This window comes from Leucoraja erinacea, chromosome 13 (assembly GCF_028641065.1).
Source record: "Leucoraja erinacea ecotype New England chromosome 13, Leri_hhj_1, whole genome shotgun sequence".
Classification (NCBI taxonomy): Eukaryota; Metazoa; Chordata; class Chondrichthyes; order Rajiformes; family Rajidae; genus Leucoraja; species Leucoraja erinaceus.
In genome coordinates, this window is record NC_073389.1 from 13,054,559 (window position 1) to 13,080,306 (window position 25,748).

Genomic DNA, 25,748 nt, shown 5'->3' on the forward strand with positions numbered 1-25,748 from the left:
TGCTCAATTCAGCTGGATTCCATTGGGAGTTGAGATTACTGGTGAGGGCAGTGATAGACCAATAGATTTTATAAAATAGGGTTGACAGAGGGCACTCGGACAGAGAGCCGGGGACATTCAGAAGACGGTCCTCTTCTATCATTTATGAGGGCAACTGTGTGCTTTTGACACACAAGGATATGAGGATCTCATTGCTCTTTCACGTTGTGTCATTTTAGCCATGGATTTAGCATCTATTGCACATTTTCAGAAAGTAGATTTTGAGAAAATCTGCATATCTTTCTTTCTGTTCATCTTGCAATTCCAGTGATCATTCATAATAAAGTGTCTACTGCTGCTGGAGATCATATCCCCAATAAAGTTGATTAGCAGTAATTAGGGTCAATGCGGGGTGTTTGGTGTTTTAGAGAATGCTCATATGGTATTGCATAACCTGCTTGTCCAGTTGGAGGATTTTGTGGTTCCAGCCGTAGTTCGTCCAAATCTCAGAAGCTCAAAGGATGGTATTGAAAACTGTTTTTTCTGGGTCATAGGTTTTGTATCTTGGATGTAGATGGTATCTCGGGGGACATTCTAAATCGTGACACAGATGACTTTCATTCATACATCCACAATCTCATCTTCTGCATGCGGGAAGAGGAGGATATGACGGGTTATCTGACATACTATAACTGCGAATATCTTCACAGTTATAAGAAAGGACAAGAAACAAATCTGATGACCTCATCTGCAGAGGAATGTTCCTCATGTCTCCCAAAGAGAAAGTGTGTAGGGTCCTCCTCAGCCACCTACTTCCAATGGTTGAATCCTTTATTTGGACTGAAAGACTGGTATGGAGATTGCAAGGATAAAGTGGTGATGGGAAGGGAAGGAGCCAGAGCTAGCTGGCAAAGGGTGCAGGCAGAAGAAACCACAGATGCTGGTTTACAAAAAAAAGACAAAATGTGCTAGAGCAACACAGCGGGCCAGGCATCATCGCTGGAGAACATAGATAGGTGACGTTTCGAGCCAGGAAGAAGAGTCCCAATCTGAATCATCACCTATCTATGCTTTCAAACAAAGGTCGATAAGAATGTGGGTAGAATAAAAATGGGATTATTGTAGGATTTGTGTAATTGGGTGGTTGACAGTTGGCATGGGCCTGATGAGCTGAAGGGTCAGGCCAGTTTCATGCTATATCTCTCTTATGATTCCAAACTGTAGTCTTTATCATCAGAACAGAGGAGGCTAAACGGTGATGTGATAGAGACTTTCAAGATTATAAATAGTTTTAATGATGTAAATGGGGAGAAACATTTCCTGTGGGGAGAAGAGCAGTTGTAGAAGATACAGATTGACGTTGGCAAACAGAAGAATTAAGGGTGACATGAGAATATTATTTTTTTAGCAGCAAGATATTTTAAATGTGTTCATTAAAGGATAGTGAAAGCAGATTCAGTAGCAGCTTTCAAAAAGTAAGCGAATAAATACTTGTAGGAAAAAAGGTTTCAGTGCTATGTGGGAGAACAGAAGAAAGAAGAGTATTCTTATTGCTGGAACTCTTTCAGGAGAGTCAGCACTGGTGGAATGGGTTGAATCATCTAATTTTCAGCAATTTCATTCTATAAATCCTGTAATCAGTCATTGATACATTACAAGGGGGAAAAAAATCACCTCATTTCAAAGGTAACGTTTATTCCCCATTTATATAATTGACCTAAGCATTAAGATACTGATTTTGTACTTTTTTTAATGCAGGTGTTGTTGGTGCATTTAATGATTTGGAATGTGAAGTTGTCTGGCATGCATCATTTTTCTCCCCTGTGAAAGGTGATTTTGATCTTATTGTGCATGAGGGGAACAAGATCAGATTGACGTGTGCTGTCGAGGTACAACATTTTATTTTTTTGTGCAGATCACTTTTAAGTTATTTTGTATGAATGGAATTTAAATGTATACATTGTTATCATTATTTACCATTGAATGTAAATTGCATTCTCTTTGTTATAAAAGGATGCCTTATCTGCTTTATGCTAGGTCTTACTCTGATGTGGGAGGTGATTCTACAGTTGCACCTGCCCCATTTATCCTTTGCTATTTAACATGCATATGTATGAAAGTATGGGATGCTTTTGATGTCAGGTGCCAATTCATTTGATCTTTAGCTTGGCTTCTAGACTTGAGGCTGAATGCAGAGTTGTAGAGTGATTGTACTGAGCTGTGTCACCAGATATACTTCACGTTTGACCTCTCAGCCTTGTGTCTGTCATGGCTGGCAAATATATCATTTATTCACCACACTGGATGGTTTAAGTCTGTTTGTTTTAATTTGTTAATTTTAGTTTTTTTTAATTTAAATATATTTGGCATTGTTTAAATGTTTCTGATTACCTACACTCTGCAAAGTTCACTGACTCACACTGTTGTGCCAAACACGCATACAATGAACACACTGGAACCTCTGGGTGGAGCATTCAAAAGTGTCTCCATTTCTGACTGAACAGCTGACACAAATCTACAGCACTCTCCGTCGTCTCCGCGCATTCAATTCTCTAGGCCCTCACCCCCTCATCTTCACCATGGACGTCCAATCACTCTACACCTCCATCCCCCACCACGATGGTCTCATAGCCCTCCGGTTCTTCCTCGACCAGAGAAGCAACCTATACCCAGCCACTGACACTCTCCTCCGCCTAGCGGAGCTGGTCCTTACCCTCAATAACTTCACGTTCGACTCCTCCCATTTCCTCCAAATACAAGGCGTAGCTATGGGCACACGCATGGGCCCCAGCTATGCCTGCCTATTTGTAGGTTACGTCGAGCAATCCTTGTTCAATACATACCAGGGCCCCATCCCCGACCTCTACCTCCGCTACATCGACGACTGCTTTGGTGCCACCTCCTGCACCCGCACACAACTGACTGACTTCATCCACTTCACCACTAACTTCCATCCGGCACTCAAATACACCTGGACCATTTCCGACACTTCCCTACCATTCCTTGACCTCACTATCTCCATTGCAGGTGATAGACTTCTGACCGACATACACTATAAACCCACTGACTCCCATGGCTATCTGGACTACACTTCTTCCCACCCTGCTTCCTGTAAGGACTCCATCCCCTACTCCCAATTCCTCCGTCTACGCCGCATCTGCTCCACGGATGAGGCGTTCCACACCAGGACATCTGAAATGTCCTCACTATTCAGGGAACGGGGGTTCCCCTCCTCCACCATAAATGAGGCTCGCACCAGGGTCTCTTCCATACCCCGCAACACTGCTCTCTCTCCCCATCCCCGCACTCGCAACAAGGGCCGAGTCCCCCTAGTCCTCACCTTTCACCCCACCAGCCGTCACATACAAAAAGTAATCCTCCGTCAGTTTCGCCACCTCCAACGTGACCCCACCACTCGCCACATCTTCCCATCTCCCCCCATATCTGCCTTCCGCAAAGACCGCTCCCTCCATAACTCCCTTGTCAATTCTTCCCTTCCCTCTCGGTCCACCCCCTCCCCGGGCACTTTCCCTTGCAACCGCAAGAGATGCAACACTTGTCCCTTTACCTCCCCCCTCGACTCCGTTCAAGGACCCAAGCAATCGTTCCAGGTGCGACAGAGGTTTACCTGCATCTCTTCCAACCTCATCTATTGCGTCCGCTGCTCTAGATGTCAGCAGATCTATATCGGTGAGACCAAGCGGAGGTTGGGCGATCGTTTCGCCGAACACCTCCGCTCGGTCCGCAATAACCAAGCTGACCTCCCGGTGGTTCAGCACTTCAACTCCCCCTCCCACTCCATCTCCGACCTCTCTGTCCTGGGTCTCCTCCATGGCCACAGCGAGCAGCACCGGAAATTGGAGGAACAGCACCTCATATTCCGTTTGGGGAGTCTGCACCCCGGGGGCATGAACATCGAATTCTCCCAATTTTGTTAGTCCTTGCTGTCTCCTCCCTTTCCTCAGCCCCCCTGCTGTCTCCTCCCATCCCCCAGCCTTCGGGCTACTCCTCCTTTTCCCTTTCTTGTCCCCACCCACCCCCGCCCCCGATCAGTCTGAAGAAGGGTTTCGGCCCGAAACGTTGCCTATTTCCTTCGCTCCATAGATGCTGCTGCACCCGCTGAGTTTCTCCAGCTTTTTTGTGTAACCTTCGATTCTCCAGCATCTGCAGTTCCCTCTTAAACACAAATCTACAGCATGTGGATTGTTTAGTGAATGATACTTTAGCTATCATATGCCAAATTGCACTCGTTCTTAAACTACACATCTTAGGTTCCTAATAGGTGCAATTTGCCATGTTTTAAGGGGGCATCCCTAATCTGAATGATCAGATGGGTGATATTAGGGAGAATGAACTGCTGGATGATTCATCACCTAAATGTGAATTTGCATGGACAACATAAGCATATTTTTTGTACCGGCACCAGCTTCATCTTGATGAAGTTGAAGCTGCTGAAATTAGTAACCTTGCTGCATGATCTGGGGAAGTTGTGATTGTCACTCGTGTACTCGCAGTCATTATAAGTGAGTGTCTACTTCAGTATCAGTATCAGTATATCAGTATATCTTTATTGTTATTTCCTGAGTACTCACATACCCAGAGGAAACAAAAAAACTTTGCTCAACCAGTGTCCGTTCAGTGTGCAGTACAAATAACAACAAGTAAATAGAAATGAAAAATACATATATCATGAACAAATTAAATTAAACACTCTACTCTCTACTAAACATCACCAGGCGTTCCGATCGACAGCTGCTGCAGTGTGTCCAGGTTGGTGGTTGGTGCGCGATACTTTGGCAGGGGGCTAAGTCCGTTTATCAGTCTTATAGCCTGCGGGAAGAAGCTGAGGAGCATCCTGCTGGTTTTGCAGCTAATGCTCCTGTACCTCTTCCCAGATGGCAGGATGGAGAATATGTGATGCGATGGGTGGTAGGGATCTTTGATGATGGAGATAGCTCTGTCTCTGTATATGTCCAGCAAGAAAGGGAGTGGAGCACCAATAATCCTGCTGGTGGTCTTCACAATCCTGTCAAGTTGGTGCCGTTCGTACGCCTTGCAGCTCCCGAACCAGGAAGTGATGCCGTTGGTTAATGTGCTCTCGACTGCCCCCCTATAAAAAGTTTGTAGATGTGTAGTGGGGAGACCTGCTTTACGTAGTCTAGATGTGTAGTGGGGAGACCTGCTTTACGTAGCTCTGCTTCTTATCACTATAATAAGAGTGGACATAATTATCTTATCTTGCAAGCAAATCATCTGCTCTGCTCATTTTTATAAGATATTTTAGTATGGATCTCCATTACTGACTAAATAGCTACAGGTAGATTTATGGCAGGTAGATTGCTTTGGCAGGTAGATTGCTTTTTCAATGACATTTAGCACTCATATGCATTAATGCTATTGTTCTTGAACTGCACAGACAGAAAGATACAAATAGGAGACAAGTCAAGTCAAGTCAAGTCAAGTTTATTTGTCACATACACATATGAGATGTGCAGTGAAATGAAAGTGGCAATGCTCGCGGACTTTTGTGCAAAAGACAAACAACAAAACAACCAAACAAATTATAAACACAATCATAACACACATATTCTTTTACATAATAAATAATAGAAGGAAAAACGTTCTGTAGAGTTAGTCCCTGGTGAGAAAGGCGTTTACAGTCCGAATTGCCTCTGGGAAGAAACTCCTTCTCAACCTCTCCGTTCTCACTGCATGGCAACGGAGGCGTTTGCCTGACCATAGCGGCTGGAACAGTCCGTTGCAGGGGTGGAAGAGGTCTCTCATGATTTTGTTTGCTCTGGAGTTGCACCTCCTGTTGTATAGTTCCTGCAGGGGGGTGAGTGAAGTTCCCATAGTGCGTTCGGCCGAACGCACTACTCTCTGCAGAGCCTTCTTGTCCTTGGCAGAGCAATTCCCGAACCAGATGGTAATGTTCCCGGACAAGATGCTTTCCACCGCCGCTGCGTAGAAGCACTGTAGGATCCTCGGAGACACTCTGAATTTCCTCAATTGCCTGAGGTGGTAAAGGCGCTGCATTGCCACTCGCCAGCTGAGGCGTGTGAGACCATGCCCTCCTCAAGAGCGGACTCCAGATATTTAAAACAGTTCACCCTATCCACAGGATCCCCATTTATACTCAATGGAGTTTACGTCCTCGGATGATGTGCCCTCCTAAAGTCCATGATCAGCTCCTTCGTTTTTTTGATGTTCAAGAGGAGGCTGTTCTCCTGGCACCAGAGTGCTAGATCAGCCACCTCCTCCCGGTAGGCCTTCTCATCATTGTCTGAGATCAGGCCCACCACCACAGTGTCATCAGCAAACTTAATTATTGAATTGGAGCTGAACCTAGCCACACAGTCATGTGTGTACAGGGAGTACAATAGGGGGCTGAGGACGCAACCCTGGGGCGATCCTGTGCTCAGGGTGAGGGACTTCGATGTATTCCCTCCCATCTTGACTACCTGGGGCCTGGTGGTGAGAAAGTCCAGGACCCAGGCACACAGGGAGGTGTTGAGCCCCAATTCCAGTAGCTTCCCGGCCAGTCTGGTGGGGACTATCGTGTTGAAGGCTGAACTGTAGTCTATGAACAGCATCCTCACGTAGCCCCCCTTCTGGCTGTCCAGATGGGAGAGAGCGGTGTGCAAGACCTGGGAGACCGCATCGTCCGTGGACCTGTTCGGACGGTATGCAAACTGCAACGGGTCCATGTTCCGAGGGAGGAAGGCGCAGATGTGATTCTTCACCAGCCTCTCAAAGCATTTCATGACTACCGAGGTAAGGGCCACCGGACGGTAGTCATTCAGGCAGGCTGGGGAGGCATTTTTTGGTACCGGTACAATGATGGATTTTTTGAAGCAGGCAGGGACCACGGACTTGTCCAGGGAGAGGTTGAATAATGTAGTGAGCACTGGAGCTAGCTGCGTAGCACAGGACTTGAGTACTCGCCCCGAGATGCCATCGGGGCCTGCAGCTTTTCTCGTGTTCACCCGTGTCAGTGCCCTCCTCACGTCGTGCTCGGACAGCGAGAATGTGTGCATATTCCTCCCTTCAGCTTCGTTAGCCAGCCCGCTGTCGGTATTGTCGATAGTCGGCAGACCTGGAGTGGTGTTGCCCCTCTCGAAACGAGCGTAGAAGGAGTTCAGGTCGTCAGCTAGGGAGGTGCCGGCACATGCGGGTGAGGGAGGGGTGCTTCGGTAGTTGGTTACAATCCGTAGCCCCTGCCAAAGGCTTCGGGTGTCCTGCTGCTCCATGTGTAACTCCATCTTGTCCCTGTACCTTCTCTTTGCGTCCTTCACCGCCCTTCGCAGTCGGTAGGACTCTGCCTTGTAGACGTCCATGTTTCCTGATGCCAAGCCCGAGTTGTAGGCAGCGGTACGAGCATTCAAGGCCACACGAACAGACCTGTCTACCCACGGTTTTTGGTTCGGAAAGGTGCTTACCCTTACCGTGGGGACGATGTTGTCGGTTATTGTTGCGATGAAGTCCATGATTGCTTCCGCGAACTCACTGACGTCACTGGAACTTGCTTCGAACATATTCCAGTCGACATCACTCAGTGCATCTTGCAGCATGGCCTCTGACTGGTCGGACCACCGCTTTACGTCCCTCGTCTCTACCGCTTCCCGAACTATCCTCTGTTTATACTCCGGCAACAGGAAAATAGCAGCGTGGTCAGATTTTCCTAGGGGAGGGAGTGAAACGGCCTTGTAGCCTTTCCTGAACGGTGTGTAGCAGTGGTCCAAAGTTCTCTCCCCCCTGGTGGCACACGTGATGTGTTGGTAGAAGTTCGGCATGACCTTCTTGAGATTTGATTTATTAAAATCTCCAGCCACCACCATAGCCGCATCCGGGTACTTGTTTTGATGTCGACATAGCACATCGTGTAGGGCCGATAGTGCCACGTCGGTGTCCGCCTGCGGTGGAATGTAGACGGCTGTGACGATCACTGAGCCGAACTCCCGGGGAAGGTAGAATGGGCGGCATGAGATTGTCAGGTGCTCCAGGTCCGGCGAGCAGGAACGGGAAAGCATCTTGATATTTCCAGGGTTGCACCAGTTGTTATTGGTCATGAAGCAGACTCCTCCACCCTTGGATTTCCCAGATGCTTCTGTTCTGTCAGCACGGTGGACAGTGAAGGACTTGGTTGGGCAGATTACCTGATCCGGAATCAGTGAGGTCAGCCATGTTTCAGTCAGGCAGAGGATGTTGCAGTTCCTTATGTCCCGCTGGAATCTGATCCTCGCCCTGAGGTCATCCAGCTTGTTTTCCAGGGACTGGACATTCGCCAGAAGAATGCTGGGCAGAGGGGGACGAAAGGCTTGGGCTCTCAGCCTATTCCGAATCCCCCCCCGCTTCCCTCGATGTTTTCTCCGGGTTTTCCTTGCAGCCGAGCTCCCTTTGTTGTTGCAGCAGCTTCTGCTGATCTCTGCTGGCCATGCTGGATCAGTGAGTAAAGAGTTTAAAAAGTCTCCGTTTGCCCTGGAGTTTAGATTTAAGAGGGTTTCCCTGTCATACTTTGTTAGTACTAGGGAGTTAGAACTTAGAAATAAGTTAAAAAGGAACATAAAAGTTAAAAACACACACAATTTTCGCGGAGCTGCCACAACGGCGACTGGACAGGGCTGCGCCATTTTTTAAAATTTTTTTTTGTTTTTTTTTGTACACAGACAAATATGCTGTGTACAATCTTGCCAGATAGTCAATGATAAAACATGGCCATACTTGATAACCGATTTGTTCCAACAGGTTGCAAGCTTCTGTCCAACCTAACTCGGGATTTGTTAAAGGGATTATCAATTATTTCTAGTGTTGTTTGGATACTGGTGCATTGCTGCAGCATATTGAGAGACAAAAATTATTGGCCAGCACCAACATTTATTCGTGGATACTTCACTCACTATTTTTGGATCAGTGTTTCATGGGCTTTTCATATTATATGGAGAATAGGCAGGGGGATCATTTGAACAGGGCTACCTGATACGAGAAAAAAGGTGGAGAAGGGCCTGGATCAGGAGGCCTAATTCACTCAGAATATTCTGAGAGCACTTGGCATATTTCCCCAATATCGAGGAACATTACCTTAAAAGGTGGCATTTCATGACAGAAAAGATCAGAGAGAATGGCTACATTTTGTAGGCATGGCATGTGCCACAAGGAGGTTCAGGGCCACTCTGTGCATTGCAAATAATTTATGTAACTTCCAATTGTGTATTGAAGCCATTGGACATTATTGCACATGTCCTGTGTCCTCCATGTGTCAGTGCAATGAAATATGCAGTGCACCCAGATAATCAACCCAATTTTATTTAACTTCCTCCACTGTTAATTGTGTTTAAATAATGCACAAAAAAATATGGCCACATTTGCCAGCCATTATATTTTCTGATTTGAAGTTCAAAGTCCAGTGTTGAACTGTTATATCTGTCAGAATTGTTGCATATTTTAGGTCTTACCATTGTTAACCTCCAAAACCACTTTATATGTTTTTTTAATTTACAGCTTGGTCAAATTAATGTTCACTTTGTTGAGAATCGTGTGCTTTTTAATTCTGCCGCTTTGAACATAAGTATCACAAAGGTAGCTGTTATCAAAAATCAGGGGCAAAACCATGCGTACTTTAAGGTATGTCATTAACTTACTCTTCAGTTGGGTCTATTACTATATTTAGTTATTTAATTTTTTTAAATATTGCTGGAAGTGTATAAAAACTAAAAATAAATTGACATGTAGTTTAAGAAAAATGTTGAACTATATCAGTTTTTCTTACATTGGTCATATATAGTACGCATATTCTTTTGGGTGGGGAGTTTTGGGGAGAGGGAATGGATGAAAGGACGTCATCTGCATTATTTGAAAAGTGATATTTTCCACAAATTATTTTCAGTTTAATATCATGAAACTTCTTAAAGTCCTTCACACCAAGAATAGCCGAAGATGTATATGAGAGGAAGCATTCCAATGAAAACCATATTTTGATGAGATTTTTCAAGTGGTGAGAGATATGTGGAAGTGGAGAGGTATAGAAATAAAATGTGGAAAGAAGGCCCAAAATGGAATCACTGCCAACAGCAAGAAGTGTGGGAGAGGGTATTGTGTTGTAGGGAGTTGTAACATAAGGAGGTTAGTGGAAATAGGAATGTGGAGTAGAGACTCGCATTACTCTTGCAATCTATTCTTTGTAGAATAAACACTTTAGTAATAATTACACTATAAATTTGAAGGTACTGGCAGATGCGAAATAAAGAATTCCTCGCAAAACAGTTACATTCCTAATATGGGAGTTATAATATGCGTACCATAAAATTAGAAACTGACTTGCACTATATAAAATGTGAGAATTAACCACATTAGAAAGTATAATTTATGTTCTAATGTATCTTCAGGCAACAAAAAAGCTATATTATTTGCAGTGCAGTTGAATGTCTAAAATGTCTAATAATTGTTTAAAAAATTACCTTTTCTATGGGTTACTTTTGTAGAAGCTGTGAGATAGAAATGAGGAAAGCAAAATTTGAAAGTTGTAAAATTTGGTTATGCAGGAACATGTTTCCTTGTATTAATTATTAGCTGTGCGCCCCGTGGGTAACATTCTTGACTGAGTTAAAAAGTTGTGGATTTAAGTCACATTTCAATAGTTGAGCACATAAATCTTGTTTGAAGCTTAGATGTACTACTGAATGAGTGCTGCAAGTACCATTTATTGTAGTGGATGTAAAAGATGTGATATGAGAAAAGGAAGGGAATTATTCCTGGTGTCTTGGGTGCAAATATATCCCTCAGTCGGAATTATATTAGAAGCACGGTATCTGGTCATTATCATATTGCTGTCTGTCAGAGCTAATTATGTGAAAATTGGCTGTTGTGTCTTCTATATAAGATACTTAATTGTCTGTAAAAACAATTGTGAATTCCCGAGCATAGATCATAGAACTTGTTGTAAAACCTGCTATTGAAATGCAAGCCTTTCATAGCACATGAACAGTCAGGTTAACCCAAATACTCCCTTCAGTGTTGATTCTGCAAATATGTATTTTTCCCGTTTTGCTTTATCTAATCCTATTTTTTTTTTCCTTTTTTGCCTCGCGTTCTTCTTGTTCATTGCCTCAATTACTCTGTTCTAAATTCTATCGAATTCCCAAGTAAAGAATTTATCCTGATTTCCTGAATGCATTTATAAATTACCTATTTCATAATTATGATCTCAGGTTTGGCTTTCTCACAAGTAGATGTATCTTCTCAAGGACAACACTCTCAAATTCCTTCATGTATTGAAATGCCTTTCTTAAATCTCACTGCAGCCTCCAGAGAAGCCCAAGCTTGTTCAAAGTTTTGATGGGTACAACTTCTCAGTTTTCATCCTTGTAATATTTTTGCATTTTTTTCATAGGCTCTTTTATCTTCTTTAAAATATGGAGACATGCTGATAGTTGCATATGCTCACTGGCAGTGACTGGGGAGGGATTATTTTTGTTATCTCGTTATCCTTTTATTGTTGTTGTCTTGTTATATGTTGGCATAAGTTGTTTTTTATTTATTCTTTTCGTTCACTCTGTCTGTAACAAATGGACAACTTTGCACTTTGTTATGTCCTGAAAACTAAATAAAAAAGATATTGATTAAGAAAAAATATGGAGACTAGATTGCGCACTCTAATCAAGGCTACACACATTCAATGTAACCACTCCGTTTTTTAATTCTGTTCATTGAGAAAGTAACCCAGTATTAATTTGTATTTTTAAGAATAAAGCAATAATTTTTTTTATGCAACTCTTTCTCCTAATAGGTCAGCAATGAGAATTGTGTGCCTGGTATGACAGTAATTCCTACTCATGGAGTAATACCTGTTGGAGGTTTTACATGTTTAAATATTTTCTTCCACCCAACTACAATTTTCAAATTTGATACCAGACTAAAGGTAAATTGAAATACATGCACATCTATTTTAATAGTATTAAGGGCCTGTCCCATTTAGGAGACGTCCACCGCGACCTCCGGCGATCTTAAGCGACTTTTTTAAAAATCAAGGTCGCTGTGACCTACGACTATGTGTACGACCTCCTACGACTATGTTGAAGACCTCTCTTGACTATGAAGAAGACCTCCTTCGAACTCCTTCGACTATGTTGAAGATTGGCTTCGACCATGTATGTTTTACTCGAGGATGGTCTCTGGCAAATTGTTCCGTGAATGGGCATAGAAACATAGAAACATAGAAATTAGGTGCAGGAGTAGGCCATTCGGCCCTTCGAGCCTGCACCGCCATTCAATATGATCATGGCTGATCATCCAACTCAGTATCCCATACCTGCCTTCTCTCCACACCCCCTGATCCCCTTAGCCACAAGGGCCACATCTAACTCCCTCTTAAATATAGCCAATGAACTGGCCTCAACTACCCTCTGTGGCAGAGAGTTCCAGAGATTCACCACTCTCTGTGTGAAAAAAGTTCTTCTCATCTCGGTTTTAAAGGATTTCCCCCTTATCCTTAAGCTGTGACCCCTTGTCCTGGACTTCCCCAACATCGGGAACAATCTTCCTGCATCTAGCCTGTCCAACCCCTTAAGAATTTTGTAAGTTTCTATAAGATCCCCTCTCAATCTTCTAAATTCTAGAGAGTATTCTAGAGAGTACCATGACCCCCTTCCACCTCAGAGGACAACACTGAAAACCAACAGCGACCAATGACGAGTGTCTACAGGTCAAATGATCACCTGATAAAATGATGTCATGTCTGCATTTTTTCTCACTAATAAATGCCTCCCAGGTTTAAAAAAAAATCATTCTGAACCATGCAAGCAAGGAAGAAACTAGTTTGGAGGCTGATAGTAAAAATACAACTACTGCTGTTTGCAGTAGCCCTTTTGCTTCAGGAGCCTTTTAACAAAGACAGAAAGGGAAGAGCAAGGGTGAAGAGGAAGCACATGAAGAGGTCTCAATGGGGGAATGGAGATGATGTGATGGACTGTCCCAGTACACCAGATGACTGGAAGAGAGTGGCGCTGGGCTTTGACAAAAGATGGAACTTTAAGCACACATGTGGGGCAGTGGATGGCAAGCATGCCATTCTTGTCCCTGACCCTGTACCCCTCATTTTCCTTTTCATACAGGATAGCATTCTGCTGGAACCATTCCTCAAGGTCCCCCTCCTGCTGCCTGGTGAAGCTGTAACCTTCCTCCAGCCCTCCCCCACCACCAATGGGGCATCTGCCTCTGATGCTGTGTCAGACACAGGAGACAGGGCTGCTTTGCTGCCTTCAAATGAGGCAGTGAAGGATGGGGTGGTGTTGGGGACATATACCCTGGTCTCCACCTCCAGGGGTCTCTCATGCAGGGCTACATCCTCCTGCACTATCACCTCCTGTGGCATCACCTCCTGCCACTCCTCCTCCTGGGTGGGCAACACCTGCATGGCAGGTTTTTTTGAGGGTTGTGTCCTCCCCTTGCGCTGCTGCCTTTTTGGTGCCATACACGTCTCCTCTCCAAAAAACTCACCAGCTATGAATGAACATGACTTGGAGTGAAAGAGGTGACGTTCTGCTGTTGAAATTACCTTTTTTTCCCACTGATTTTTTTTCACCCTGGAGCTATTTCCTTCGACCACCTTTGACTACCTACGACTAGCATCACGACCTACTACGACCGGCTTCGACTAGACCTACGACAAAAAAAAATTGATTTTTTCCCCACGGCGACCTATTTTTAGTCGCGGTCAATTTTTAACATAATGAAAAATACGCCATGACCTAGCTGAAGACTCGACTACGCGGAGACCACTCGACCATGAAGGAGATTGACGAAGACCTCCTATGACCTCGTGGTGACCTTGCCGCGACTATGGGTCACGGGCAAACTCGCCAGAGGTCGCGGTGGAGGTCGCCCAAGTGGGACGGGCTTTACTTTTATGGTTAACAACCAATGAACTAACACCAATATCTCTGTTCAACAGAGATCAACAATCTCTGTTATGCTAAAAATGTTTACCAGATGTTGAGATTTAGTATTTTCTATTTAAATATTCATGCTATTTTCTCAGGTAGACATTCGCAATTCAAATATGTTGAAACTACGGGTTGGAGGATCAGTGATACAACCGATGGCTGAAATCAATCTGGTTAGTGTTTAACTGGTTTATATTTACTTTGAATTATGTATTATTGTTCAGATTCCTGATCCTTAACTCCAGACAAATAAAGATTAATGGACCTGTATTTTGAGTGGCTAATTGTCCTTTGAAGACCTCTGGTTAAAATAATCAAAGTTAGCATGAAGAGGCTGAATATACACTGTGCAGACTCTATTACATTTGTACAATTATTTAATACTAAGTAAATTGTGTATTTAAGCCACACTTTAAGCTACTCTAATTGTACGGCTTGATGTCAAGATTTGTTTGGTTATGGTTCTATGAAACACTTTATGACTTTTTACACACACACGCACGCACACACATGTAATTGAAACAGTGTAAACACATCATTAGTCTTTCAAATAGTCATTAAACAAAGACTACAAATCTCATCGAGCAATTATTTGGCCGACTTTCTGATTGTTTTTTTTGTAATTTCTCTAGATTTGCTTACCATTATTGTACACATTTTTAACAAACATAATAAGCAACTAAAACACGAGGAAATTTTATTCTGGCATTAAATTTACTAGAATGCTCATTTAAATGTTGGACAGCCATTTGATGAAACTGTTTCCAGGAAATTGCATATTACGATCACATATTCTTTTCATGCCCAAAGTAGCTGTATTTGCTAATGTTTATAAAAATATAACTAACAATTAACTATTTACTTAGGACTGATTTATGTTATGTAGTTATCTATGTTAAATAATTCATTTTACTTTCTTTGTATGCAGAAATATTTCATGTTCTATGGCATCTACTGTGGTGCGACTTCAGTGATTCCATTCACTTTACTCAACTTAATAGAATCGCCCATTAAGGTTGAATTTGATTTTTCTCATTACAAAGATTTCTCACTGAAGTTTGAAGCATCTGCAGGTATATTTATAAACAGATTATGCAGTTATGAATTTTAGTATAAATAACATTGATGTTAAATGATTATAAAGCCTAGAAACTGATAATCTTTTTCTAGGATTTCTGTGAACATCAATACATTTTCAGGGAAGTTTCCCTCCAGTGTAGGGACTTCTTCCATTTTCCCCAAGTACTTTTGCTGACTTTTCACTGAGTGTTTTGATTCACGAAGCACTAATCCGGGGTGGAAGTCTGCAACCTTCACGTGGTCCGCCCTGTTTTAACGAATGCAATCAAATGCATAATCAAATAAGATCAAATAGAACAAATAAAGTTGTCCTACAACTTTAAGCTGTGCATGCCATATGCAAGAAGAAGAAGCACTAATCCAACGCAAATCCCATTTTATTTTCTCCATAATTTCATTTTACACGAGGTATATTGTTCTACATGGTCAAAAATAAAATGAATTTTTGGAAGACGCCCTAAGAATGGTGCAAGCCTCTCTTTTGAATCAACCAAGCACACTGAGAATCTTTTACTGTTTTCCAGTATGGATCAATGAGCCAACGGCTTCTTCCCTTACCATACCAATGGTAGTAGTATTCACTTCTATGATTCTAGTATTCCTAATATAGGCAAAGGGGGTTATAGATGAGCAGAAAGATTTCCACAAATGCCGTGGGTCAAAGCATTTATTACTTATCTGCACAAGTCTATGACTCGATTTTCTCTCAAAGTAATCTGAACTTTATTTTCATTGAAATCTTCCAATTATTGTAATTACTTTGCCTACAAATTGTATAATGTGCTTTCAGTGGTTTAGTGTCACATTGTTCGTAATGCAAAATGCACAACAGCATACATATCTGAGAATAATTACTATGGCGTTCTATATCAGTATTCCATTCTAGTGAATGAAAGGAGATTTAGACTTGTTCTTGCAGTAATCATTTGCAAGAATGCAGTGACTTTTAGAATAACATGAACTCTAACTGACATTGTGTGATTTGAGGCAAAAATATTTTGTATTCTGTACTATTAAGGTAATGTTTAACTTTTACAAATGGTTCATTAGTATGGAAGCAGTGACAAATGGAAATCTACATGCAAGGAAATCTAAAATTATTATTTAAAATAATTCCATAATCTTTTCACTGTTTAAAATGTTTAGTTAGAAATACAATAGAATTAGAATATCAGTGTTATTTCCAATTTTTTTCCATTCATCTCACAGAGTGACAAGAACTCAAGAAAGTTTCAGTGCAAAATTAGCCATTCAATCCTGTTAGCCAGAAAATATTGGCCTCAAGGTCGATTGAAACTGGGCTGTGGACTAAATTTGCATGCAGTCAATAACATATGCTGATTTTTTGAAGTCCCAGTACTCTTTGCAGTTCAGATCCTGACCCATTTGGAACAGTATTAATGTCAAGAATGCAGAGATTTTGTTGAAGGAGTAACATACATGTTATATCTTCCTCTGCAGAAATAAAGAAAAACAACTTTCTTGATGTCTTTGGAATTTGCTCTTGTAATCCTAGGTCATCAACACCCTGGTTGAAGATGTGTCGTGCAGTGTTTGTCCATTCACTGATCTATTTCGATCAATGCCTGATGCTTGGCAGTACCCAGCAGTTATTTTGGGTGGCTCATCATCCGTTCCAAGAAATTATCTGCTTTCTACTTGTCATCGGCTCTACTTCAAGTGGAGATCTAAAATAGGACCCAGAAATCTTGCCCATCTTAATATTTTCATCAATGGAACTTACAGCATTTTGCATTAATATAAATGGTAGTGCAACGGAAAACATTCATTGCATCAATCAACCCTTGTCCAATTATATAATAATTCGAGTAGTAATATAATCAATATCAAAACTTCATAATTGTTGACAAATTAGCATTGTGCAACCTATTGTCAATGTCATGCTACCTGTGTTGTTGCAGGCAAACTGTTGGAAGTTTGCTCCCTGAACATAACCGTGAAGGATGGATGAAATTGGCCAGAGTTTGTTCTGCACTGTCTCACCATTAGCAACATATACCAGCGCTAATTTGTTTTTGCGTCACTGGTGATTTCCTGAATACTGCCATTCGTGGACAGTTTATTTAATTTGTACTTGTCTGGAGATGCTAATAGTACCCCCATTGGCACACAATCTATCCTTTCACTCTGGCCAGTTGTATCCAAAATTAAACTAAATATAAGAAAAAGAAGAAATGCAAATGAATTTTAGAACTACAGGTGCACAACCTTTTATCCGACGATCCAAATAACGAAAACCTCCGAATAGCGACATTTTTTCGGTCCTTGAAGAAAGGTCCTTGAAAACGTTCACCGATGGCGGCCCGCAGAGGTGACAGCGGAACCTCCGGTCGGTCCTGGAAGAAAGGGGAACTAAATCCCCATCCATAAAAGAGAAGGTGAGGGTATATTGCGCGGGAGGGTTAATAATTGACAATATGCTGCTGTCTGCCCGCTAAGTTAAAAGTTCCCACGGTAGACACGATACACAGTGTAGGCAGCAGCAGATTGTCGCTCCCTTCAGTTTCACCCCACCTACACCCCTCTGCTCCCCGGCCATGTGTGTGACCCCATCCCTCCCCTCTCCAGCTCCCCGCTCATTGCACCGGCGCGGGGGCTTTGCACTGTCTTCAAGTCGGCGATGGCAGCAGGCCAGTGCAGTCACCGGAGACGTCAGGACCAATTGGACGTCGACCACCAGGCCCACCGCAAGCACGGAGATCCCAGAGACCCACAGCCAACAGCAGCCCAGCCCAGCCCCGCTCCAACTACAGAGGAACCTGGGTTGCGGATGACGGGGCGCAGCTCGGGGCGTCGTAGGGGCCCATCGGGGAGCGGGTTCCTGTTGGTCCTGACGTCTCCGGCCACCTGCTATCCTCCGGGAACTGTACCGCCCTTGCAGGAGAGTGGGGTTGTTTGCAGTTGCAGAGGGAGGGGGCAAGGGCGGTACAGTTCCCAGTCTCAGCTCCAGTCCAGGGGGGTGGCCGGAGACATCAGGACCAACGGGACAGCGACCCCCAGGCCCACTGCAAGCACGGAGATCCCAGAGACCCACAACCAGCAGCAACTCAAGCCCAGCCCCGCTCCAACTCCAGAGGAAAACGTAGGGGCAGAAGCTGATGGTGTGCAAGGTGTTCTTGGGGTGGCGGATGAGGAGGCGCAGCTCGGGCTGTGGGTAAACTGCCACTTGTCGCCGTAGCGGCCCATCGGGGAGCGGATTCCTCTGGAGTTGGAGGGGGAGGGGGGGGGGTATTGTGCTGTTTGATCGCCCCCTGCTATCCCAGGGACAGGGAGACACAGCGGCTTTTTAGACTGGTGGGCAATCACTTCCAAAGTTCTGCCCACACAGTCAGTACACCTCTCCTACACTGCATTTCATACAAACATTTATTCTGCAAAAAAAAAACACATTGAAGACTCAAGCTCGCGACCGAGTAACTGCCGGGATCAAGGCGCAAACTCGCGACCTTGCAGATATGAGCCGAACACTCTACCACTGAGCCAGCCATTAAAATCTACGCAAAAAAAATTCCATTCCGAAGACCGACAAATTCTGAATTACGAAAAGTGTCTGGTCCCAAGGCTTTCGGATAAAAGGTTGTGCACCTGTACTATTTAAATATAAAGAGAATGCGTGTACTCGAGGAACAAAAGTAATTGTAGAAAGCAATAACAACATTTCGGATAAAGTATCAGAAACAATTTAAACAGAAATAATGAAAAATCAGTGCATATTAATAGTTGGATAACAGAGACATAGATCGGAATCATCGAAGGACAACAAATGGGTAAAAAAAATCCAATTTAAATAGGCCAGCAAGTAAATCTCACTACTAGTTCCTTACCATGAATTACAGGGCCTTGGTTTTCTTTTACTTTAAAATGCAGATTTATGTTTTCCCATAAAACTGTAAAGGTAGCTTTAAGCAGAAACACAGGTTTTCCCTTCATTTTGGAGATGCAAGCAAAAATGCAGACTATTAGATTTTTATTTTTATTTTCAGATGCAATTCAAGATCCAGTCAATCCTCATTTGTTTGTTGCAAATCTAAGAGGAAAGGAAAGTATCAAGTGTGAATTATTCTTTGCCCCCACACAAGTAAGTACTGATTACCAACAACATCATATTCATACCGTGTGTTAAATTATGTTAAGTTTTTTCATTTTTGTGTAAATATCTGCTGAAGCCACTCGAGGGCAGCAGTTATTCATTCAGCTTTACAATGAATTGCAAAGGATGCAAATTAATTCATAATTTCTTAATGAAACAAAATGACAGGAACATATGAAATTCTTTGTATACCTCTCCAGTTATAATTGTAAAGCAGAATCATCACTGTGACATGAATAGTTAAGTGATGAAAGACATTTGGTTCAAGTCCAATTTAGTTCAATTTTCATGAAGAAATTACTGACAACTTAAAAACGTGTTTGTGTTTGTTATACTTCCAGAAACGACTTCACGAGGTTTCCAATAATTAACAAAATTAAACGATCTTTGAGTTGGGGGTATTGTTGTACTGCAAGAGTTGCATGTCCAGAAATTTGTTTAGCCTATTTTTTGTTTACACCAAATGTTGGCATTCATTGATTGAAGCTTTTACATCTCTGTTAGATAATTGTAAGGAATTACCAGAGACTGGACCATTTGCACAAGCATTCATAGATTTGAGAGGTGATTTTGGAGGCATGTGCTTTATCTCAATTATGCCTCCATCAGGACCACAAAAAGAGTTGCAATAATGTCTGGAGATAGGCCTATTGCATGCCAGTGTTGACTCAGGAAGGTTTTGCAGATGTAGAGGAGATCAGCTTCTCCTGATCTATAAACTCCCCCCCCCCCCCATACATTCACCATTTTAAATTAATTTGGTTAAGTAATTTATTTGAATAATCCTGTGAGGCTTTTCAAATATGTAAGAATTCAAATTCTGAGAGAGGGCCACAAAACAGCAATTAACACCTTCACTTACATAAATAAGGGAGTATTATATGTTTTCTGAATGTCTGCTAACAGGTCTGAAAAAGGGCACAGTAACATGTAATTGGTCAGTTTATGAGGCATGTACATCAATTTCACAAGGACTACTTTTAGGCAATTAGTGAAAGGAAAGAAGGTTCAATTTAATTAATCGGAGAAAAATGAGTGTGAATCTGGTAAATTAGACTCAAAATTTGACATGCAAAACTGTAACAGAACAATGGAATGCCTTTAAAGAAGTAAGAGCCCCAATTGCGGGCACATTTCCATGAGGGAAAAAGAAAGAACAACCAATCCAGAACTAACATGAACATGAACATAGAACAGTACAGATCAAGAATAGGCCATTCAGCCACAATGTCTGTGCCAAGCATGATGCCAAATAAAACATCTCCTCTGCATGCACGAGATTCATATCCCTCCATTCCCTATGTGGCCATGTGCCTCTCCAAAGCCTCCACATCCTTCCCGTAATGGTGTGACCAGAACTGCACACAATAAAAGCCGTACAGCTGCAACATGACCTTCCGACTCTTATACTCAATGCCCCGATGAAATTAAAGTGAGCATACCGTACACATTTTTTACCACTCTATCTATCTACTTGTGGTTGTTACTTTCAGGCAGTTAAGGACTTGGAATATCAAGCTCCCTCTGTAAATCAATGCTGTTAAGCAACTTGCCTTTAACTGTATACTTTTATCTTATAGTCGAACTCCCAAAGTGCAACATGTCACATTTGTTCACATTAAATTTCATCTGCTATTTTTCTGCCAATTTCTATAGCTGATCTGGATCCCTCTTTGCCCTCCTCACTGTCTGCAACCCCACCAATTTTGGTGTCATCCGTAAATTTTCTACTAAATCCATCTACAATTATGTCCTAAAAAGGCACAGCACTGAAGTAGGCAGGCAGCATCTCTGGAGAACATGGATATGCATTTTACACAGAAATGCTGCCTGTCCTGTTGTTACTCCAACATTTTGTTTATTTTTTCTATAAACCAGCATCTGCAGCTCCTTGCATCTACGTTTATGTCCAAGTTATTTATATATAATCGTAAACAGCAGGGATCCCAACATGGATCCCTGCAGAACGCCATTGGTCACAGACCTTCAACCAGAATACCACTCTTCCACCACAACCCTCTGTTTTCTATAAGTAAGCCAATTCTGAGTTCAAATGGTCAAATCAGCATAGATCCAATGCATTTTAATCTTCTGAATCATGAGGGACTTTATCAAATGCCTTTCTAAATTCCATGTTGACAACATCCACTGCCCTACCTCATGGATCACCTTCAACACCTTCTCAAAAAGCTTAATCGTTCATAAAACATGACCTCCCACAGACTGTCATACTGACTATCCCTAATTATCCCATACTCTTTTAAATGTGTGTAAATCCTATCCTGAAGAATTCTCTCTAATCACTTTCCTACCACTGACGTGAGGCTCACTGGCCTGTACTTTCCTGGATTATCTCTACTTCCTTTCTTAAACAAAGGAACAACCTTAGCTGCTCTCCAATCTTTCAGGGCCTCCCCTGTGGCTAGAGAATATATAAAGATTTTCCTCAAGGCTCAATCTCCTCTTTTACCTGGATATCATTATCTTGCATGTCTTTCGTGAATATATATGGAAAGTAAGTACTTTGACTTCATCCTGAATCCCCCAGCATAAATTCCCTCCTTTAGCAATGAATGGCCTTACTTTCTCCCTGGTTACACTCTTGTTTTTAATGAAAAGCCTTTCAATTTTATTTAATTCGTCAATTACTTTTCAAAGGCCTTTTTGGTCCTTCTAAATATACATGCTTGAGTTCTTCCCTGCTTGTTATATATTCCTCAAATGTCCTGTTTAAATTCATCTTCCAAATCCTTCCACATGGTTTCTTTGTGATCAAATTTGCAACCTCTGGTCATTCAAGGTTCCTTACCTCGCTCCTTGTCCCTTACCACCAGCTCCTAATGGAACATGCTAGTCCTGAACTCTTATCAACTGGTCTTTAAAAAACTTTAACATGCCTGATGTGGACTTATCCAATAACAGCTACTCTCAATTTCCTCTACCCTTCTCCTGCCTAATAATGTTGTAATCCATTTTACCCCAATTTAGTACTTTCCTCCTGGCTTCAGACTTTATTCACAACTAATTTAAATGCTATGGAGAAACAAGAAATGGCAGATGCTGGTTTACAAGAAAAAATACACAAAGTCCTGGAGTAATTCAGCAGGTCAGGCAGCAGCCCTGGAGAATATGATCTTATGTAGATGTGATGACTATTTTCAAATTGCTTATCCACTGAAACATCAGTCACCTGGCTAGGCTGGTTTCTATAAAACAAGATCCCTCCTCAAGTTGGACTATTTGCATACTGTTTCAAAAAGATACTGAAGAAGAAAAGGCAAGAGAAATCTACTTACAAGTAGTTGGTTATAAATAGCAGTAAGAGTCAGATTTTTTAAAAAGTAAATGAGTTGAAGTAAATAAGGTAAGTAATGAATCCAGAAGTAAATTGGGGCGGGGGGGGGGCTTTCTGGGGCACTAGTATGAGTGTTGTAGGCTGAAGAGACTGGTTTCCAGAGGGCCAGTATGGACATTGTGGACCGAATGGATTCTTGGGCTGGCGGCTCACAGTCACTCAAGTCTGGTGTGCTGGTAGCTCACTCACTCACGGCTGGTGGGCTGGCAGTTGACTCACCGCTATTCCTTGAAATTCCATTTCAAGCAGGGTGCAAGGCCACCAAATTCAAGTGCAGTTTGCTACCACTTCAAGCAGGGTGCAAGGCCACCACCAAATTCAAGGGCAGTTTCCTACCACTTCAAGCAGGTGCGAGGCCACCAAATTCAAATGCAGTTTCATACCATTTCAAGCAGGGTGAAATCACCACAAAACCACATAAAACACCACAAAACACCACATAAAAAAACACATTAAAGCCACTCACAGTTCAGTAGACATTCAGTGTGTTCAGTTGGTTCACAGCTCAGACAGAGAGTCGTGATCCCTCTCTCTCTCTCTCTCCTCCCCCCCCATCTCTCTCTCTCTCCACCTAAACCAATCCCCCACCACCCCTCCCTACCTCTCTCTCTCTCCCTCTCTCTCTCTCTCCCTCCCCCCCCATCTTGCAGAGACTGAGCCACACCCACACTTCTGAGTTTTATAGTCCCTCCCCCCTTCCACCGGAAGGGGCATGGCCTTCATGGCGTGATTGACAGGAGTGAGAATCTCAGCATTTTTAAAACACTAATAACTCTTTTATTTTTAATCGATGGGAACAATCCTCTACACCTGATGAGCGGAGGGGGACTCTGTGTAAGATGGCCAAAAATCACAGCCATAAGTGGTAGCGTTCTTTCTAAAATCAATATACAGTGCAAACAGGAAGTGGTCAAGTTTAGACTTTTAATTATTAGCTTTTTCAAACCAACCAACCACCAGCACACTTGCTTTGCTTTTTCAAACCAACCAACCACCGCCACTTTTGCTTTGCTTTTTCAAACCACATTAAGGGCACTCACAGGTCAGTAAAACCACTCACAGTTTAGTAGACATGTGTTCAGTGTTCAGTGTTATTCACAGCTCAGACTGAGAGTCATGACCTCTCCCTCCCCCATCTTGCAGAGACTGAGGCAGTCCACACTTCTGGATTTTATAGTCCCTCCCCCTCCCACCGGAACGGGCGTCGCCTTCATGGCGTGATTGACAGGAGAGTGAATCTCAACATTTTTAAAACATTAATAAGTCTTTTATCTTTCATCGATGGGAAAAATCCTCTTGTCCTGCGCAGCGCAGTGGGACTCTGAGTAAGATGGCCAAAAATCACAGCTGTAAGTGGTAGCGTTTTTTCTAAAATCAATATGCATCGCAAACAGGAAGTGGTCAAGATTTGAGTTTTAATTATATAGATTGAGAAACTAGATACATTAAAAGTTGATATGGAGGTTTTGAAAAGTTGGCTTTTGAAAAACTGTGTAGTTTCAAGTAGTTAAATAAGTACAGATTTTTATTTTGACTATATTTATAACAAGCTGGACGGGGTGCAGAGAAGATTTACAAGGATGTTGCCAGGACTCGAGGCCCTGAGCTGTAGGGAGAGGTTGAGCAGGCTCAGTCTTGGAGCACAGGAGGAGGAGGGGTGATCTTATAGAGGTTTTACAAAATAATGAGAGGAATAGCTCGGGCAGACACAGAGTCTCAGAGTAGGGGAAGCCAGGATCATTTAAATAATTGATGTTTGATGGCTGGCATGTGGGTTGAATGGCCTATTTCTGAGTTTATATCTCTTTATGACTTTATAATCCCTCAAGCACCTTGAGATTCGTTGACTGCTTTTGTGAAAGTTTGATTGTCCTGCTTGATTGTGTTAATTTAATACCTTTGTATAATATTATTTGAATTGGTGTGTTTATTCAGAAACTATCTCTTGAGGATCTGTTGCATTGTTTAGCATATTTTCAATTTGTTTAGCCAAATTCATCCCTCACGGTAAACTCATGTCGACTTCTTTGGAGAAAGATATTACAGTTCCTCTCATTTTTGAAAAATAGTAACTGAGTAATTACTTTTTGTCCTTAGGTTGCATCCTACTATTTTAATCTGCCAGTCAATATTAATGGTAGTCCATCACCATCTCCTCCTCCAAGTTCTATACCACCTGATCCTTATGAAGAAATGGCCTCTGATTCTTCTTCAGAACAATTACAGAGTCCGACACCATCTCACAAAGTGAAAGCTACAGGTAGGAAAAATACTACCCGAGGCATATTTTTAAAGCAAATTGTTCATGTGATATTCTTCTTCACAACAATCATCAGGCTAGAGGACACTATGAACATCAACTAAACTCTGAACTCCAAACTCGGGGCATTGATTTTGTCTTTGCACTATATTGTTTGTTTCTATCTTTCTATGTATTGAACTTATTTGTTGTTGTTTATTATGGTGTCCACAGAGTACTATGTTTACAAATCTGTTGTGCTGTTGCAAGTAAGAATTTAATTGTTCCGTTTTGGGATATATGACAATATCACACTCTTGACTCTTCACTGGGTGGCACTCACGAAAACCTCAAATGTTGGAAGTCTGAAATTAAATCAGAAGATGTTGGGGGAACACACAGCAGATCAGAGAGCATTTTTTGAACAGATAAACTGAGTTAACATTTCATGTTGAAAACCCTTTCTCAGAACTGGGAAATAAAGATAAAATAGGTAGTTTTAGTTTGCAGAGAAGGTGGTGAGAGGGATGGGTGGGACAAGGGAATATTTGTGAAACAGTGAACCAAGTGTTGTGGGCCCTCGGGTCAAATGGGTTAATAAGGATAGTTATTGGATTATAATACAGACAAAGAACCATGAAGTGTTGCAGGTAGTAGGGCTGTGCAATATGTCCAGCAGGTCCAGCTATACTAATGCTAGGAGAAAAATTGAGCCAATTTTGCAGTTGGAGGCTGTTGAAGCTTATTTTCTTTATCTATATCAGAATTGGTCATTTCTGCATAAATCTTTATATTACATCATATTACAATAGCTTTACTTGAACACTTTATCAAAATTATAGGTTTACTGTTACCAAGATTCATATTCCTTCCCTTGAAATCATTAATCTGCAGCAGATTTCCTCCAAGCCATGGGAAGTAACACTGACTTTCTGGAGTTATTGAGAGTATGAAATTATTTTCACAGAATTTTATTCTATGTTGAAGACTGCTTTGTTGGTCAAAATAGCAATTCTTAACTGTATCAACAAATACATTGATCTTGGT

At 42.2% G+C, this 25,748-nt stretch overlaps 1 protein-coding gene across 1 annotated transcript in view; it reads left to right on the top strand.

The window, feature by feature from the left end:
* Nucleotides 1-25,748, top strand: part of LOC129703105 (cilia- and flagella-associated protein 47-like) — a 422,488-nt gene that overhangs the window by 76,018 nt on the left and 320,722 nt on the right. Inside the window, exons 17-23 of the mRNA XM_055645303.1 lie at nucleotides 1,738-1,913; nucleotides 9,379-9,600; nucleotides 11,762-11,893; nucleotides 14,012-14,089; nucleotides 14,845-14,989; nucleotides 19,001-19,095; nucleotides 24,560-24,802. Of these exons, the coding sequence (XP_055501278.1) occupies nucleotides 1,738-1,913; nucleotides 9,379-9,600; nucleotides 11,762-11,893; nucleotides 14,012-14,089; nucleotides 14,845-14,989; nucleotides 19,001-19,095; nucleotides 24,560-24,802 (1,091 nt within the window). The remainder of the gene's footprint in view (nucleotides 1-1,737; nucleotides 1,914-9,378; nucleotides 9,601-11,761; nucleotides 11,894-14,011; nucleotides 14,090-14,844; nucleotides 14,990-19,000; nucleotides 19,096-24,559; nucleotides 24,803-25,748) is intronic.